Raw genomic sequence first — 19117 nt, 5'->3', positions numbered from 1 at the left:
GCGTTGCAAACGTGTCCTTTGTGATTGCTGATCTCACCTATGACCAAAGCAAATATGACTGAAAGAGTGAAGCATGTGCTTCATGAGCCCAAGGCTCTAAATCCTAAGTTTCTTTAGTGCAGTAACTAAATACTGTAGAGAAATCTTTTATTGTTTCTTCACACACTGTTCATGAAAGAAAGTGCATTGGAACAGAACTCTAAGGGATTGCTTGCTCCGAAGAATAAGGTGGTCAAATAAAACAAATGGCAATATTAAAATAATAGGAAAAAGAATAGAATAGAAGTTTCTGGAGACAGGGTTAGCAGGTAAAACTATAACATGAGTTGTTCACCATATAGCCTTTTCCAAAGCCAGAATTGCTCGTTTCAAAATAACCTCGAAGCTTCCCTCAAAAAAAGAAAAAACTCGAAGCCTAAATAATTAAAGAATAAGAAAATGTTACAGTAAAAGAGCCAAAAAAGTCACTTTGGTTTCTTGTTTTAACTTTGTAGTAACGTTCTTTTTGAAAATGGATTTGTCAAGCTTTTCATGTAAATAATTTATTTAGCAGTTTGCCATGTTTTTACCTAATCGTTTGAAGGGATTATATTTGGTACACTCTGATTGTTCTGCACTATATATCTAGTGAAAGTTAAGAGATTCCATCTTTGTCTGATTAAGGGATAATGGTCCCATCTTTTGCTGGCTTTTGGGGTTCGTATTGTGAGACCCGTAGTAAAAAATATCGGCCATTTTTTATTTTAAAAAACATATATAATCCCAAAAAATATAATCTTTTTAAAATATCACTTATTTAGAAAATATGATGGTTTATCACGATACTATCATGTTATTGACATGACATTTATATTTTGTATGTTTTTTGCATTTTTTTATATTTTTAAAATTTAAATATATGCTATTTTTTAAAAGAATTTTCTTGGGAAAAAAGATTCTTAATTTATCATGAGATTTTAACTTTGCCGAGAAAATCTCGATAATGACATGTGACTATGATGAGACCCTATGGCGATGAATTTGGGTCTGACATGTCCAGATCCAGCTGATTCCTTAAACTTTGAATAAAATGGTTTCGACAGAACGGCAGCTCGCTTGTCCGGTAGGAGCAGCTAGTGTGCGTACCTTGTGTTGGGATGTTGCAAATTCAAATCGCAATGGTATCGTTGTATAACTGGTAGAGGTCTGCCGTCTGCCTAACCTCAGCTTGCCTTTCAAAAAAAAAACAGTTTTGACAGAAAAAAAAAACATGATTTATTTTTTAATTATAAAGACTAGCAACAAAACAATATGTTCAAGTTCTTTTTCTTTTTTTTTTACCAAACAAGCCATGATCATACCTGTAAGGCTTGATCCACAAAAAAAGAAACAGATGGTTTTTACTTGAGGGATAGGATACTCACGAGCGAGGCCAATACATTTCCTCACTTAAAAAATATAACAATAAGTACGGGATACTAGAACATTTATGGAAACACCAGCCTCCCCAAGATCCTCAAGATTCAAGAAACTGGGTTCACAGAAAAAGCCAAGATTTCACACAAGCCAAAAGCTTCGTACCTTTATCCTTGGATTTTTTTGGCCCTTACACTTGACTCCTGCGGTGGAACCACTTGTTGTTGTGAGTGAGAACTCTTCTCGGTTAACATCAGATTTCAGAGACTTGGCTCAAATGACTCGGAAATCGCTGAATCACTAAGCTATTTAGAACATATCTGACAGGTAACTGCAGTATTTGTAAAATATTTTAAGTCTCCATTTTAAATGTCAAAATATCATTGTATTGTGATGTGATGTTTTATGTTTTTATCTGTGATTATATTATATATATATATATAAGGTGATTCTTTACCATGATACCTTATACTGGCACACACTCGTGTTTGTATGGATCTAGCCACAAAATGGTAGACCCAACCTACAGATGTATTTAGCATAGTTTATTTACTATGTTAGAATATTTTATCATATTTAATACATCATAAGATTTTATTTTTAAGACTCGGCTCACAATTCATAAAAATAAGGGTGGTCTAAAAATGGTATAAAATATCATATTTTAGTTAACTTACATACATGAAAATAGTAAATAGAACATGTCAAACATGATCTAAAGCTTAAGTTTTGCTTTTTGACATTAGATCTATGCAAATCAGTGTACCACCCCTTATTCTTCCTTTCAAAGTCTCTATGTTATATATGTCTTTTGGTAAAACTGACCAAAATGAATTTGATCTTCATGCTTCAAAACATATGAATAGACTCTTGGATCAAACTTTTTGTTTGCAGGTAAGATTTTATAAGATAAAAAATTCAAAAAATTTGCTTTTAGAGCTTAGATCTATGTAAATCAATTGTGTACCACCGTAACCAGTAACATTTAAGGCACGCCCACACACACATATTCTTATAAATAAATATATATTAATTATTTTTAATTTATTTATTTTGCTGATATTGAACACATAAGATGCAAGAAATGAAACTTTTGAATTTCTTACGAGAATTTGGCACCCGTTATTTTTCCGTTTTAAACGTTTGTCACCACTCATAGGCCTTGCCTTGTTTTGTTATACCGGGCCATACATACGCTTTGGTCCACAGTCCAAATAATTAATCGTTATCTTGTCAACTATGAGGTATCTTTAAGCAAACTCAACGGCAAGTAGGAAAGAAGAAAAGAAAAATGAGAGAGAGGGAGAGGGGATATTATTTATTGGCAATAAAGGCAAATTGAGTGGAGTGGCAGATGCAAATTTAAGTTGGTCATTAAATGGGGAAGGGAAACCAGTAGGTTTGCGTTTTTATTGTTCTGATAAAAGCGTGCTTGGGCACTCTCTCATTCAGACAGGAACCGACGTCGCCGGATCCATTCTGAAGTCTGCAACATATCCGGCCAACTCCTATGCAGAAACCACCCTTCCCAATGCAGACTACGCAATAAATACTGCTCTTAATTGTACCATCTTTTTCAACTCTTCTTCTTCCCTTTGCCATAGTTTCCTTTCCTTTTCTCCTTCCACTTACACGAGTGTTGACCTCATGAGTGGAAGAGGAAGAGGTGTGTGAGCTAGAGAGCTGACGATGGAGAGGAGGAACAGTAGAAAAGATGGTGTTTGTCAGTTTTCAGGGAGTTTTCTTTCTTCTTCCTCCTCCTTAGCGTTCATCGTCCTCTTCCTTCTTGAAAGTCCAACTGCTAGAAGTACAGAGTTCAATTCCACCAAGTATAAGCATGTTAGTAGCTTCAGATTAGCAAGAATACAGAGGCATTTGGACAAGATCAACAAGCCTGCAGTAAGGACAATACAGGTATGGCATGTTTCCTTTCTCATCATTATCCTCATCACAATCCATCATCATAAGTGATTCAAATTTTGCAGAGCTTGGATGGGGATATAATCGACTGTGTTCACATGCACAAGCAACCGGCTTTAGACCATCCACTACTAAAGAACCATAAGATTCAGGTATTTGTTGTTTTCTTTTTTTTCATAATGATCTTTCATTTCCTCTTGGTTATCTATCAAACCCATTATTTCACTTGTTGTATTTGCTTAGAATGTGCCTCCAATCAGACCAAAAATGAATTTAAAGCATAGCAACTACTCTAGCAGTGGGCTTTCAACAGGGGCATGGCAAACTTGGCACAAAACTGGGCACTGCCCAAGGGAGACAATACCAATCAGGAGAAGCTCTGTGGATGATGTGTTGAGAGCTAAATCCATATACCATTATGGAAAGAAGAGAGTGCGCCGCTTCATAAGTCAACCAGCCAGATTCACAGAGGCCCCTGATGTTGTTAGCGACAATGGACATGAAGTATGTTAACAAACCAAGGCATGAAAATTGAATACTCCTGTTTAAAGACAAGATTCATGCAGCCCCATATTCATATTTTTGTTGCTTCATATGAATCAAACTGAAGGAAATATATGTGCAGCATGCCATTGCATACACTGGCACTGGGGAGTTTTATGGGGCAAAGGCTACCATCAATGTTTGGGATCCTTCCATTCAAGTGGACAATGAGTTCAGCCTCTCACAAATGTGGGTTATTTCCGGATCCTTTGATGGGTCTGATCTCAATAGCATTGAAGCTGGATGGCAAGTATGTTTCTTCTCATACCGTCTCTTTTTTTTGTCACAAAAAGGGACGGATACTGAAGTTGTGATTCTTCTAGTCAGGTTAGCCCTGAACTTTACGGTGATAGCAAACCGAGGCTATTCACATATTGGACGGTTGGCATTTTTCTTCATAGTCAACATCTCTCTCTCTCTCTCTCTCTCTCTCTCTCTCTCTCTCTCTCTCTCTCTCTCTCTCATTTGGTTTACTTTGGTTTACAGAGTGATGCATACCAAGAGACAGGATGTTACAACCTCCTATGCTCTGGGTTTGTTCAGACCAATAGCAGAATAGCCATTGGAGCTGCTATAACCCCCATTTCTTCGTATTCGGGCAATCAATATGACATCACCATTCTCATCTGGAAGGTTAGTTTCTTTTGTTTTTGTTTCTGTTTTCAAATGAAATCGAAGCTTCAAACTTACACAACCAGTCTAGAAAACTACAAAGACAAAATTACAAGAACCAGCCCAATAATAAGGCCTTTAAAACTACTTCTGACCCCCAAAAACGACATGGTCAAACGAGAGAATTTTAGAGCTCTCTCTCTCTCTCTCTCTCTCTCTCTCTCTCTCTCTCTCTCTCTCGTGGAGATATTTATGTATATATCCAAACGAGATACTATACGATCTAGCTTGATTATTGGGCATTTGGACATTCAAAAGAGAATATAATTGTTTATAACTTATTTTTTTCTCCCTCTTCTACCATGTTTTTCTTCTGCTTCTCTTTTTCTTTTAATTTTTAACTTTACTATACGATCTAGCTTGATTGTTGGGCATTCAAAAGAGATTAGAATTGTTGATAACTTTTCTGCTCTCTCTCTCATGAAGATATTTATGTATATATCAAAAATACCATCTACCTTGACTATTGGGAATTTGGGTATTCAAAAGAGATTAGAATTGTTGATTACTTTTTTATTTTCTCCAATCTTTCTTTCAAAAAAAAACTTTTTTTATTTTCTCCCTCTTCTACCATGTTTTTCTTCTGTTTCTCATTTTTAAAATTTTTTGACTTACACTATACCATCTACCTTGATTATTGGGAATTTGGGTATTCAAAAGAGATTAGAATTGTTAACTTTTTTGCTCTCTCTCTCTCTCTCTCTCTCTCTCTCTCTCTCTCTCTCTCTCTCTCTCTCTCTCCAACCATGCTTTTCTTCTGTTTCTCAATGTTTTTTTCTGTTCAAACATTTAATTTTAGGATCCCAAATTGGGGAATTGGTGGATGGGCTTTGGAGACAACACACTGATTGGGTACTGGCCCGCAGAGCTCTTTACCCACCTCGCCGATCACGCAGACATGGTGGAATGGGGAGGAGAAATCGTCAACACCAAGTGGAACGGGCACCACACCTCCACTCAGATGGGGAGCGGTCATTTTGCTGAGGATGGCTTCCGCCATTCCAGCTATTTCCGCAACATAGAGATTGTGGACAGCGACAACAGCCTCGGCCCCGTCTCCATCCTCTCCACCCTTGCAGAGGACACCAACTGTTACAACATTAAGAGCTCTTACAGCAATGTCTGGGGCAATTACTTCTACTTTGGTGGGCCGGGGGACAATCCCCTCTGCCCTTAACTTCATTTCACTTTATATATTACATCCTAATTCCAATTCTTTCTTTACTTCTCCCCCCTCTTTTCTTTTTCTTTTTTCCCTTTGTTTTTACGGAGAAGGGATGGTCCTACCCCTCTTTCCGTTATGTCGGGTTAGGACCTCCTAAAGATTGTATTTTTTGTTCTGTAAGATGTATTTACTATAGCTTATTTATCAAAAAACAAGCTTTCTTTCAAATTGATTTGATGCAAAAATATAAATATTTTATCATCAAATTTTATTATAATATCATCCATTGATTCGTTTACCTCTTTAAACTATACATTTTAACATAAAATATCTTAATCGAATACATGTTCTCTATTGAGTAAATAATGATAATCAAACTCAAGAAAAAAATACTTGAAAATACTATTTTTGGAGGATCCAAGACCTGGTGAAAAAAAGGGTAGGACCATACCCTTCTCGTTTTTAAATACAATAGAATGCTCTAAATAGATCTACACCCACCAAGTGGAGACCATAATTTTTGAGTTTTTTTTTTTTGTCAATTAATCCTCACCAATATGTTCTATCATTAGCAGAAAGCATATTTTGGGTCATGTGACTGTGAGGCGCATGTAAGTTTTTTACCATCTTGAAAGACCTTCAATGTCCTACAATATATCAACTTTTTTTCTAACATGAAAATTTATATTAAGTGTAAAAGGCATGATCGAAGATGTGATTCCTATCAAGCAAACGCCGTCTATCATATTGAATACATTGTGAGATCTGATTGAGAAGGAAGATGCAGTTAAGAGCCATGATTTCTTATGCCTAGGTAGGTGTAGGTGCACCCTGGGCAAAAACCATGTCATTCACCTGTAGTCACATCTGCTATAATGTGGAGTAGATGGTAGTTAGGGTGGTTTTGCCACTAATGCTTAGACACTGCATGATCGGTTAAGTGCCATGACTATTCGACACAGCCAATCACATTATAGCATTTCATGTGGGGCCTGCATTCTTAGCTGTGGCCTCATACAATGCTGTCATGTCATTGGCAATGGCACTTAGCCGCTCCTTTGATCTCAACTCATGAATATGATGCCAATATTCTAGAGTTTCTGTATAAATTTTTTTTTTTTTTGCTAGGGTAATTGTACAACTACGCCTTCATCACAAAACAATCGGGGTCGGCGATATGAACCAACAAAGAAAATCATTTTGTGTCTTCCACATGAATCCTTCTCCTTCAATCATTTCTATCCAATGTCATGTCATCGGTGAGGTTCAAAGCATTCATATCATTTTCTATCATCTCCATCCAAGTCTTCTTAGGCCTAACCCGACCTCTTTTAACTAATATATTTTCTCAGTTCTCCATCCTTCTAACTGAAGCATCATTAGGCCTTCGCCGAATATGTCCAAACCACCGTAAATGATTCTCTCTCATCTTATTTTCAATGGGTACAACGCCTACCTTCTTACGTATCTCCTCGTTCTGAATCTTATCTTTTATTGTATTTCCACACATCCATCTAAGCATACGCATCTCAGCTACACTCATTTTTTGAATATGATGTCTCTTGGCAGCCCAACATTCCGCACCATATAGTAAAGTGGGCCTAATAGTTGTCCTATAAAACTTTTCCTTCAACCGCAATGGCATTCTACGATCGCACAGCACTCCAGTTGCACTTTTTCATTTCATCCACCCAACATTGATCCTATGATTTACATCTCCATCAATTTCTCCAAACTTTTGAATGATAGCTCACAAATATTTGAAACAGTTATCCACCAGTATTTCTTGCTCATCAAGCTTCACTACACTCCCATCACTACTTTGTTGCGTACTAAACCGACATTCCATATATTTTGTCTTACTCTTACTCAACTTATGGAGTAGTAACCAATGTCCGCACTTGTAGAGGGGTGACAACTAATTTTCCGATAACGGTTGGGTTACATCATGGATCTGCTTTAAGCCCTTTCCTATTTGCGATAGTGATGGATGAGCTTACGAGATCAATTCAAGAAAATGTACCGTGATGTATGTTGTTTGCTGATGATATTGTTTTGATTGATGAGTCTAGAGTTGGGGTTAATGCTAAGTTAGAATTATGGAGACAGACATTGGAAGCTAGAGGTTTTAAGTTGAGTAAGAGTAAGACTGAATATATGGAATGTCGGTTTAGTAAGGAACGAAGTAGTGATGGGAGTGTAGTGAAGCTTGGTGAGCAAGAAATACCGGTGAATGATTATTTCAAATATTTGGGATCCATCATTCAGAAGTATGGAGAAATTGATGGAGATGTAAATCATAGGATAAAGGTTGGGTGGATGAAATGGAAAAGTGCAACTGGAGTGTTGTGCGATCGTAGAATGCCATTGCGGTTGAAGGGAAAGTTTTATAGGATGACTATTAGACCCGCTTTACTATATGGTACGGAATGTTGGGCTGCCAAGAGACATCATATTCAAAAAATGAGTGTAGCTGAGATGCGGATGCTTAGATGGATGTGTGGAAATACAATAAAAGATAAGATTCGGAACGAGGAGATACGTAAGAAGGTAGGTGTTGCACCCATTGAAAATAAGATGCGAGAGAATCGTTTACGGTGGTTTGGACATATTCGGCGAAGGCCTAATGATGCTCCAGTTAGAAGGTTGGAGAAATGGGAAAATATATTAGTTAAAAGAGGTTGGGGTAGGCCTAGGAAGACTTGGATGGAGATGATAGGAAAGGATATGAATGCTTTGAACGTCACCGAGGACATGGCATTGGATAGAAATGATTGGAGGAAAAGGATTCATGTGGAAGACCCAAAATGAAATTTCTTTTTTGGTTCATATCGCTGACCCCAATTGTTTTGGGATGAAGGCGTAGTTGTTGTTGTTGTTGTCTTACTCAACTTAAAAACCTCTTGCTTTCAATGTCTGTCTTCATAATTCTAACTTAGCATTAACCTCAGCTCTAGACTCATCAATCAAAATAATATCATCAGCAAACAATATACACCACGGCACATTTTCTTGAATTGATGTCGTAAGCTCATCCATCACTATAGCAAATAGGAAAGGGCTTAAAGCATATCCTTGATGTAACCCAACCGTTATAAGAAAATTGGTTGTCACCCCTCCACAAGTGCAGACATTGGTAAATGTAATTATATTTAATTTTGTAATTCAATTTTTTACTTTGTGAATAATTTCTTTGGGCGAATTACTTATGGGGTGCTGATGTGGCATGGGCAACGTCTGTCAAACACTAGATATCAGATCTGTGGTTACCTCAGATCTAAGATCCTTATTTATGAAATTTGAGGGGAGGGGAGGAGGAGAGGTTGTTTGTGGCAGGTAGAGGTGGGCAATGGGCTGGGTGAACCCAGCTCAGTCGGGCTTGGGCTTATAAATTATACCCAAGCTTGGCTCAACTCAAAGCAGGCCCACACGGGTCAGTCCACTGGCCGCACACACGGCTTATAGACCCGATCCTTGGTGATCTATCCATTACCAGGATAAAGCTTGGGTGAAACTAAGTGGAGGTTTGAACCGACTCATGTTGAAGAATCAGCAGTGAACCCAGAGCTAGCTAGTTCTCTCTGAAAGGTGTTGAGGTGCAATAGTTGACTGTACATGTAGGAGTAGGGCACTGTTTATGTGCAGGCTAAGAGCAGTATGAATACTAGATTTTTATGTACATATTTAAATAAAACACACACACACACACACACACATATATATATATATATATATATATATATATATATATATATATATATATATATATATATATATATATATATATATATATAATGGGTGGATCGTGGGCTTGGGGTTTCCTGGTGTGCCAGTCAGATCCAGGATTTTGGTCTGGCCCATCAATTGACAGGCTGGCCTGGTCCATTGGCGGGTCGGGCCAGGCTGTTGCCCACTCCTAGGGGTAGGTGGTGTAGGACCTCAAATCCTCGTATCTGATATCTCAAACAGATCCAGTATCAAATGCGCCCATAGATCCGGTAACTAACTTGGGGTCTTTTTAATAACGAGAAACCCTCGTCGTGAACCGGCAAGGCAAACCTCAGGTGAAACCACCAACACTCGAGCCCTCACAGATCCAACCAGGGGCAACCTGAGACGAAGAAGTCAGCATCTTCTTCCCAAGGTAGGTGACCTGAAATTACTGTTATTAATATCTACTCTTTTGCTGCTCTGGCATGATGATCAATGATAACAGTAATGGCATGCACCAGATTGTTAATGACCAAAATTCAAACAGTATCAAAATGTGGAGCTGCTGCATGCCACTTAATTTAACTGGGAATGGGGGAGGGAAAAAGACAATGTCAAGAGCCATTTGCAAGCCAATTCAGCAAGTGGGTGCACTGATTTTTTTGGAATTGGAGCATGAGAGCATCCCCCTCCTGTTTCTAGTCTAAGGTAAGGCTCCAACTAAATAAATAAATGAGGGGACTTCAATGGATTGAGTGAGAGCCACCAGGCACCAACTTTGTGACTGTGCCTCATGGTGTGAGTCAGGTGTCCTACACTGCCCACATAATGCCATATGGTAGTCATCCATTACTATATGTATTTACTGTGGGTGAGAATATATGATACCACTCATTACTATTTACTGTTTTTTCCCTTATGGAGCACATTTGAGTCACATAAACAATTCAATGTCATTGAAGACCTACCAACGGTAGGTCAGAGACCCTTTTTCCTCGCTTAATTAACGTGCCTCTAAGTAGGATTGCAAATGGATCGGATCTTGGATCTCAAAATATATTGAAGTCGGATTGGTTCGGATCTGGAACAGCCAAATTTTAGAATTTTGGTTTTCCTGAATCTGACCTGTTTGCAACCCTATCAAGTCCTAAACATCTGTACGTGGAAATCAGCCATCTCGCCAAAAAATATCTACGGTTGCTAGTGGGATGGGCCTACTTTGGACCAAGTGTTTCTTTGGGTAATTCAAGTTAAAAAATCCCATCACATCCACCACACATTGGCTAGCCTCCAGTTGGCCAAACGCTTTAGGTTCCCCTGCCTACCAGGGAGTACGCTCAGTTTTGACCTTGTGGCAAGGGGTGTCACTAGTGGGTTTCGAACTTGTGAAGTCTCCTCAACTTGGTGACATTCATAAGTGACTCCTACCAGATGCTTTGGACAAGGTCTGTGTGCTGAGAAATGAGACAAGCTGCTCATGTTTGGCTTGTAAACAACTCGTTCGAACTCGTGAAATGGTCTCAACAAGCAAAACATAGAACACCTAGTATTTGGCTCGGCTAGACTCGTATAGGCTCATTTACTAGTAATAAATATATTTTGCATATATTCTACATCATAGAGTATATAAGATTGTGGTTATTGGCCTACAAGCAATATGTTTAGAATTAAAAATTCATTGTTTACAACCTTGAAACAATGTATTTATTTTTTTGAACAATGACACAGATGGCATTAATTTTTAACACAATATCATAACTGACCACCAACTAGAGAATATCATAAACATGGCTAATTTACTATTTTCTTGATAGTTTTGCTCTTTTATTTGGTTGAAATCGTGGCGTCTTATTTTTATTGTCTCCGGATATTTTCCGATGGCAATTTAGGCAAGTGGTTTGACCAAGGTGCCTACTTTTCCGGAAACAAAAAGGTAAAACCATCAAGAAAAAAAAAATCAATTGTGATAGATTTTTTATCGGCAGGCTTGAGTCATGAATTGGCTATGTTTGCCATATTTTTCAGTCTCAGCCAAAACATGAAATGGTGACAAAAGTGAGTGCCATTTCTGTCTTTGTCGGTTTTGTAAATAACCAGTTTGAGTTTGGTTCAGCAGCTTTGGAATTCAATTTCTATTGTTTCCAATTCTAAAAAGATATATGTTTTTGTTAATAAGTCAGCTCAAGCTCGGCTTGGCTCGGCTCGGCTCATCATAAGAGTGAGATGAGATTGAACACCTATTTGATTTGCTTACCGGTTCTATAGATCATGTCAAACTTACAAACCAATATACTTGAGTCAGGAAATGCTGTTGTTTCAATTACCCTGTTTACCAAAGTGGTTCTTGGCCTGTTAGGGTGGGCCTAGGGCCCACTGATGTAAATGTTTTTTGGATTTGGACTTTAACCTTCTTTGGAGACTTCTCACCTAATTCGACCTAACTGGACCATGTACATGAGTCAGATTTTTTTGTCCTACTAAGACCAGTGGTGGAGTTTGAGAAACCTATACCATAAGCACCATCATCATTATCAGGCACTGTCCTATATGTTAAGGGTCATTGATTAATTTCCTATATTACTCAATTCAAAGAAAGACTGGATGCCCACTAAACACCTATCCTGCTCATCATCTTCTGTTCAAACCTTAGGGATGGTAGTGGATCTGGGGAAAACGGGGCCGCACCCTGCCTTGCACCGTTTGGACCCGGGATGGAGGATATGAAACGGGGATTAAGGTGGAGATGGAGGTTAAAATCAAAACCCGTTCGGGGATGGACTTACGCTTTACCCCGCCTTGCCCCCATCATCCAATCCTTCTTTAGGGATGGCAGTGGATCGAGGGGAAACGGGGCTACCCTTGCCTCACCCCGTTTGGACCGGCAATGGAGGACATGAAACGGGGATGGAGGCGGGAATGGAAGTTAAAATCAAAACCCGTGCAGGGATGGAGGCGGGAATGAAAGTTAAAATCAAAACCCGTGCAGGGATGGTGCGGGGGGGTAGAGACCTTGTCCCCTGCCCCCTCCCCGGTCCACTGCCATCCTTATTCAGACCTCAGCCTGACATGGGGGTTGTCAACATCTATGTCACAAATATCGACAATATATCGCGATATTTCCAAAATCTAAGCAATGCCACAAACAATGCAATATTTGTATGGTAAAACTGCAATGTTTTTAAAGTATACTTTTATTTATTTTCATATAATCTTCATATTTTATATCTACTCTGATATTTTCTTTTGATTTTTCTTCTAGATAAATCAACCTTCTTTTTTTTTTTACAGGCAAGCTGGGGTTAGGGGGACCACTACCAGAACAACAGCCGCACCATGTGGCAGAGGGATTATATCCTGGGCCTTCAGCTTGACACAGGACCCCACTTACCACATGGGATACCACCTCGGTGATTTTGTGACATTGGTAAGCACCATCTGCGTGACATTTTTGCTCATAATTTTGTCCGAGTTGAAAACACTTTTATGATGAATTGTGAAAGTTAAGAACCTTTATTAATTAATAAATTAACTTCTTATCTAATATCAATTCTAAAAACATTCAGAATTGAATGGCAATCCTATATGTTTTCTTTTAAAAGATTTTAAAATTATTTTAAAACATATTCGTAGCCTTTTAATATCCACCTTGGACTTTAGGCAAGCCTTTCTCATTGTTAAATATTTTCTTATGATTTCCCCTTGAAATAAAAATAAAAGAGCACAACAGCACACCCAAGCGCAGTGACTCAAGATGTGAAAGATTAGTCTCATTGCAGGAGTTGCTGAAGGAAAAATTAGGTGAACTTGTTCTTTCTTCAAATTATTCTATTCTAAAGAGATCCCATGGTCATGGGGTATGGACTTTGTCCCAAGATGAACCTGTTTGTTTTTTTTCAATTATTTTCATAGAAAAAAAAAAAACAGGTCCCTCAACAATGACTTCCAACAAAGCGGATAATGGATCCATTTAGATATTTTAGTGTTTACACTCACAAACCCACCACAAATTAAGTTGGAGCTAAGTATTTACACACAACCCCACCACAAATCAAGTTGGAGCTACCCAAATTGGTGCTCTTTTTCAAAGACAAACAGATCTAACCCCACAAATTACGCTCTTGATCCAAAAACAAGACCTGTTTGTTGTCAATTTTTGTCTGTACAATAATGAGCATATAGAGTGCTACTTTTTCTTTTGAAGTTCCCCGTGGTTTATCGCTTGTCTAAAATGTAGTGTTATCTTGTTTAAGTATAGTTTTTTTTTTTAGACCTAGCCACGCTGGCTCAGCCACACATACTTGCGGTCGCTGTCCTGTCAGCGTAAAACTCTGCTGTCCTGTTTAAGTATAGTTTATCATATGAAGGAATTAGAGTAATGGGCATTCCATGTTTTTTTCTAGATTTTTCCTTGTGTTTTAAGCATCAGTATTCTTGCAAAAATTTCGACGGATTTATAGTATAAAGAACATGTGGTTTCCCTGAAAATTGTGACTACGTGGTCTGGACATTCCATTAGATGCTTGAGCAAGCAATGAAAATGGAATGGGCAAAGCATCTGGATCGTTCATTTTTAGAACCATATCAAGGAGTAAGCATCTCTTAGTTCCGATGTAGTCAAGCATGTATATGACCATACTTAAACAAATCTTTGTTTTTATCATATGCATGCACCAAGGCAAATACAAATTGCAATAACTCATCTAAGTCTGTGCATCCATGTACCAAGAACGCATTTAGAGCATGTTTGGTTGTGCCCCATGAGAATCACTCTCTCATTTGAATTGTTGTGGAGCCCAATGGGTTTGGACTTTGGAAACAGATCCAACCAAACCCACAAACAGACTCGAGCACACCTCTACATCTTGCCCGGGTCATGTTGAGCTTGTTGCAAAACCTTTTGCATGAAGTCGACTGCTTTTAAGGCTCCAACCTGTGTTTGTGCACTAGGCAAGCAATGACCCTTTTAAAAATCAACATAGCCTTCAAGTGGCAAGATGCTGACAGATGAAATGATCAATTCAAAAACTTCAATTTTTAACGCTAATTCTTTTGTATTTTGATTGAACCCAGAGCCGAACCTGTAAAGAGGCCAATGAGGCTTGGGCCCAAAAAAAAATTAGGGGCCCATTTTTAAGGCCCAAGCTCCCCTATTTTTATTTAATATAATATAAATATTTGGAATATTATATTTGTTTAATGTGAATGCAAATTTTATTATTATTTTGATTCTTTAAAAAAAATCGGAGGCGCTGCCCCCGAACTCCTACTATTAGTAGGGGGCCCATTTTTTCCCTCCGCCTCAGGCCCCATAAAACACAGGTACGGCTCTGATTGAACTAACCGACATATAAACCGAATCATGCAGTCTCTGTGAGTTAGTATAAGCTCAGACAGAGCTAGAGGAACCTCAAAAAGCTGCCACATGAAATAGATAGGGGAAACAGGCCAGATCATGTCAGATCCAAATCCAAATTGTGAATAGTAAATCCAGATCGGGGTCAGGGTCCGATTCAAAACAGATGAGGGAGGGTCGAGTCCAGATCGGAAATATATGCAGCAATATTGGATTCAGCGAGAAACCAAATGAGCTCTTTAATAAAAAAAATGCAATCATATTGGATTTTGATCCAAATTCAAATTAGATCCAACCTAAAATATTGATCAGAATCTGAAAATAATCCTCTTTAGCAAATCTGAATGCACATGCAGATCTTACTTTAAGAATCCAAATCCAACAATAAAATGTCAGATTCAGATCAGGTATCTGAGACTATCTGATCCATTTGCATGCTTAACTCTCTAGGTCTATAGCTTCATCAAGAAGATGGTGGTGCTCGAGATTGACATTTAACACTCGGTTTTGCATGGAAACCAAAGGGTTAGCAGCTCACTGCACCAACTTCAGATCTTGTACTTTCAACAAAAAGAGCCACTTCGGCTGTGGAAGGTGTCCCAAAGATGGTTATTGTATACTCAGATTACCTTCTTAATGATGTTGCTTAACAATTCAAACTGTGCAACATTTTTTAACATAGAATTAGGTCATTACCTCCCAAAAACTACCAAAGGATTCTCTCAACGACTTCTATCACAAATCAAACACCAAGAAGAGATCCCTAACCGTATTGTACTGAAACAATATATAGGTTAAAATTTGGCTAGGCAAAGCCCAATAAGAACCACAAATCCAGATGAACAGTTATTGTGAGATGAGGGTTGCACTAGGTTGGTGAAGAAAACATCACCAAGTCCCCTTTTTTGTGCCAACTCACTGCATATGACCAAATATACCCCAACATTCTCATATAGTGATGCTACTTTGATTGTGAGGAAGACTGCTACTTCATAGCAAAATTTAACACTTAGGGACCACCCATCAGATTCTGTCATCAAGATCATTCTAGATATATAACACACCCATATTGATGGCCATGGTGGCAGTGGTAGTTGGGATGGCATCAAATTCAATTGGGTGATGTGACTTGTCTATAGAACCCTATGCTAGATGTGACTAATGGCTGCCTAAGCATATGGACAAAAAATGATTGACTCGATTTTTAGTATATGAATCTCAGGGACGGAGAACACAAAGGATAGCAAGCATCAGAAAGGCATATGCCAATAGTTATATGCGTGTTTTTAACCATGGTTAAACCTAGGTCTAGATCTTCTTTCAGTCTTTTAATCATTTCTACCAAGAGAAGAGGCAAAAATAAGACTCAAGGAGATGCCATTTAGTAGCCATGCATTTTACATCAAAACCTCCCATCCCCACTGTATAAACAGCACAATTCTTCATTTTAGAGAACATTGGCACGTAATAAAAATGTTCAAATGATCCCCGTTCAGAATTACCAAATTCATGTTTACCCTCTTGAGAATAGGCACTCCGCTCTATAGCTAACAGCTACTCTTGAGAAGCTCATTTTTACTGCCTTTACCTCAAAGGATTGAGCGGCTCATTTTGTTAGGGAAAAAAATTACTGTACTAATCTTTGAAACTTTTGAACTCCTAAAATGTCCACAGATTTAATACATTTTTCATTATAGCAATCAAGTTCCTATACACAAACATCATAGGAAAATAAAAGAATAACCATGTCAAATGAACAACCTATTCAAAAATTTCCCATCAACTTACGGTAAATAAGATGATGTCATTCCAAGTGTTACTCAAACTTAGACAAGAACCAAAGTGATGAAGAAGCAACGTAGCATGAATCAACAAACCGACATTGCTTTTCACAAACATCAAAACTTTAACGATTGAGGGTGAGTTCATCCTTTCAGAATTCCGGAACTGAATGGCTAGTACAGTAATTTCCTCATTATATCATAACTGGTAACAAACAAGTCTGTTAATGACATATAACAAAAAATTAATTTGGATCAAACATAGTAAGATTGATATCTTTCTTGCATAAAGAAGGAATGGGAAAAATAGGACTGGCAAAGCCAACCCTATGTTGGGATAAGGAATGACACTCTCTCTCTCTCTCTCTCTCTCTCTCTCTCTCTCTCTCTCTCTCTCTCTCTCTCTCTTACAGATATGCATGAATGCAAGGCTTTAATACTAAGGTACAACCATTGTTGGGAGTTCTGCATTGTGAGAAATATACAAGGAGATATAGAACAAGAGTAAAAATGTAGGATCCGCAAAGGAGAGAGAGAGCACCTACATAACCAAAATGTTAGAAGTTAGATGATACACCTATTTTTTCCAGTGAATTTTTTGAGAAAAACAAGTTTGTTTGTCTGAATTTGCAGCAGGCAAAACTGAAAGACAGGTTTTCATTTTCAGAACAAAAGATGCGTAAGTTGTACAGCTACAACACTGTCCCAAGCACCTTTTACCAGTAAATACCTTACAATTGCCTGAAAAACTAAATTCCAGGCAGTCACATAGGTATGGGTGCAAGTGCAGGTATGCAGGGTGACACGAGAACTAAGAGTATATATACACATATGGGTGAATATTTGGTACTAATATATATATATATATATACAAAAATAGATGAAAACAACCCTTTTATGCACCTTCAAAAACATAGAATGGGTAATGGATTGGGTCTAGATAAGGTAAGATCCAACACTAGCATGCCCTATACCCATGAAGTATTAGTACTGTCGACGCGGGCACAAAACCCTTCCACAAATACCAATGCAAAATAGATTCCAGGATGTCTATAATAAACTACAGCAATATCCTGGCACATGAAATCCCATACTACACCATTAGACCGAATATTGATTTTTTTTATCTTTATGAGAACATCAACTTAAGCATACCCCCCCCCCCCCCCCCACTGTCTCCATGGGGTCACACAAACATCTGAAAGATTAAAATTCTTCATATAGTACGAATTGGTATATGCTTGAATCTTAGAGGCCCGCAAACATCTTTCATTGCAAGATTTGTGTGCAGGCACTTCAAAGCCATATGAAAATTAGCTCCATCTCCATAATTTGAAGATATGTCCGGAGGGACTTGATTACAACAGCAACAAGGTGATAATCATAAGATGCCACTGGACCCCTTTGGCGGCTTAGGTCATATTTTGTTGCTAAGGATTTTATTTTTTCTGGTTATAGATTTAACATAGGGGCAATTAAAGATGTGTCTTATTGTTCTTGAACACTATTTCTACCCTTATCACTCTTTTGCTGTCCAAGATCGATCAAATTGAAGACGATCCATCAGTATGGCAGAGACACTTGGATTAGCAGCTTTGCTGCATGTCCTTCACCCTCAAATGTTGTTAAACTGATTGTCCAGACATATCTAAATGTTTCAGTGACAAGTAGATCATCTATTGACAATTAAATATGGCAAGCCAAAATGGATCATTACAATTTCATTTGATGTTTGGACACAGCTGTCGCTTCGAGCATCTTGACATGCCTATTCAAATTCAGGGAAAAAGCCAAGCTTGGATTTATTGTCATGAGAAAAAACAGCATCTAACATAGGTTCGTTACTTTTTGTAAATGATTATGGGAAGAATGAAGGTCGCTCGCCCTAAGATACAGAACTGATGCGGAAGCAGGCAGAGAATTCAGGCTTCTCCAGCCAAGGCCATTGGGTACGAGGACCTAGTAGATAGGCACAACAACACAAGTACATTACTGGCAGTAGACTGCATGGATGAGAAATGAATGCTCATTTGAGTTTTATCCAGTACATTGGCTGTATCTGATCTGATTCTATGAATCTCTTAAGTTTAAATTTTTCTAAATTTTTAACTTCCTGATCTTTCCTCATGAAATCCCATTTGGAACTTGTAAATTATGATTTTTAGATATCCACTTAACTCTCCTAAAATTGATGTACTTATCACCAGAATCCCATAATTTTTGTCAAGTACCCCATGGGAATTGCTTTGGGGAATTCACAGATGCAAATCTGCAGTCCTCTCCAGGGAAGATAGTTATCTATTCCAGGTTTTTGTTCTTAATGAACTCATCATTAATGTTGGCCCTCATGGTGACTGCCTGCCTGATTATTGGGAATAACCCTTTTTTTACCTTGAGTGGATGTTCCTGAAACATTGTTGATGTACATGTTGCCAATTTAGAAGCTATTATGTGTATAATCTCCCATGGGGGGACCAAGCATATCATAAATGTGTGCTTGTGGGTCAGAGGAGAATTAGTATGACTTCATGCTTTCTGAAATAGAATAAAAAATGTTTTCAAAGTGAAAAGATCTTG

At 38.1% G+C, this 19117-nt stretch overlaps 1 protein-coding gene across 1 annotated transcript; it reads left to right on the top strand.

Annotated features, from left to right (window-relative positions):
- Positions 1–3084: 3084 nt before the first annotated feature.
- On the top strand, positions 3085–5707 carry LOC149819363 (protein neprosin-like). Its single transcript, XM_089986392.1, has 7 exons — positions 3085–3309; positions 3381–3467; positions 3559–3819; positions 3926–4108; positions 4186–4239; positions 4345–4491; positions 5330–5707. The coding sequence occupies exons 1-7, from the start codon at positions 3085–3087 to the stop codon at positions 5705–5707; spliced, it is 1335 nt and encodes a 444-aa protein (XP_089842518.1).
- The last annotated feature ends 13410 nt before the right edge of the window (positions 5708–19117 follow it).

Source organism: Nuphar pumila, chromosome 13, assembly GCF_984573655.1.
Source record: "Nuphar pumila chromosome 13, dmNupPumi1.hap1.1, whole genome shotgun sequence".
Classification (NCBI taxonomy): Eukaryota; Viridiplantae; Streptophyta; class Magnoliopsida; order Nymphaeales; family Nymphaeaceae; genus Nuphar; species Nuphar pumila.
The sequence above is the reverse complement of the archived record's forward strand: the minus strand, read 5'-3'. Positions and strand labels throughout refer to the sequence as shown.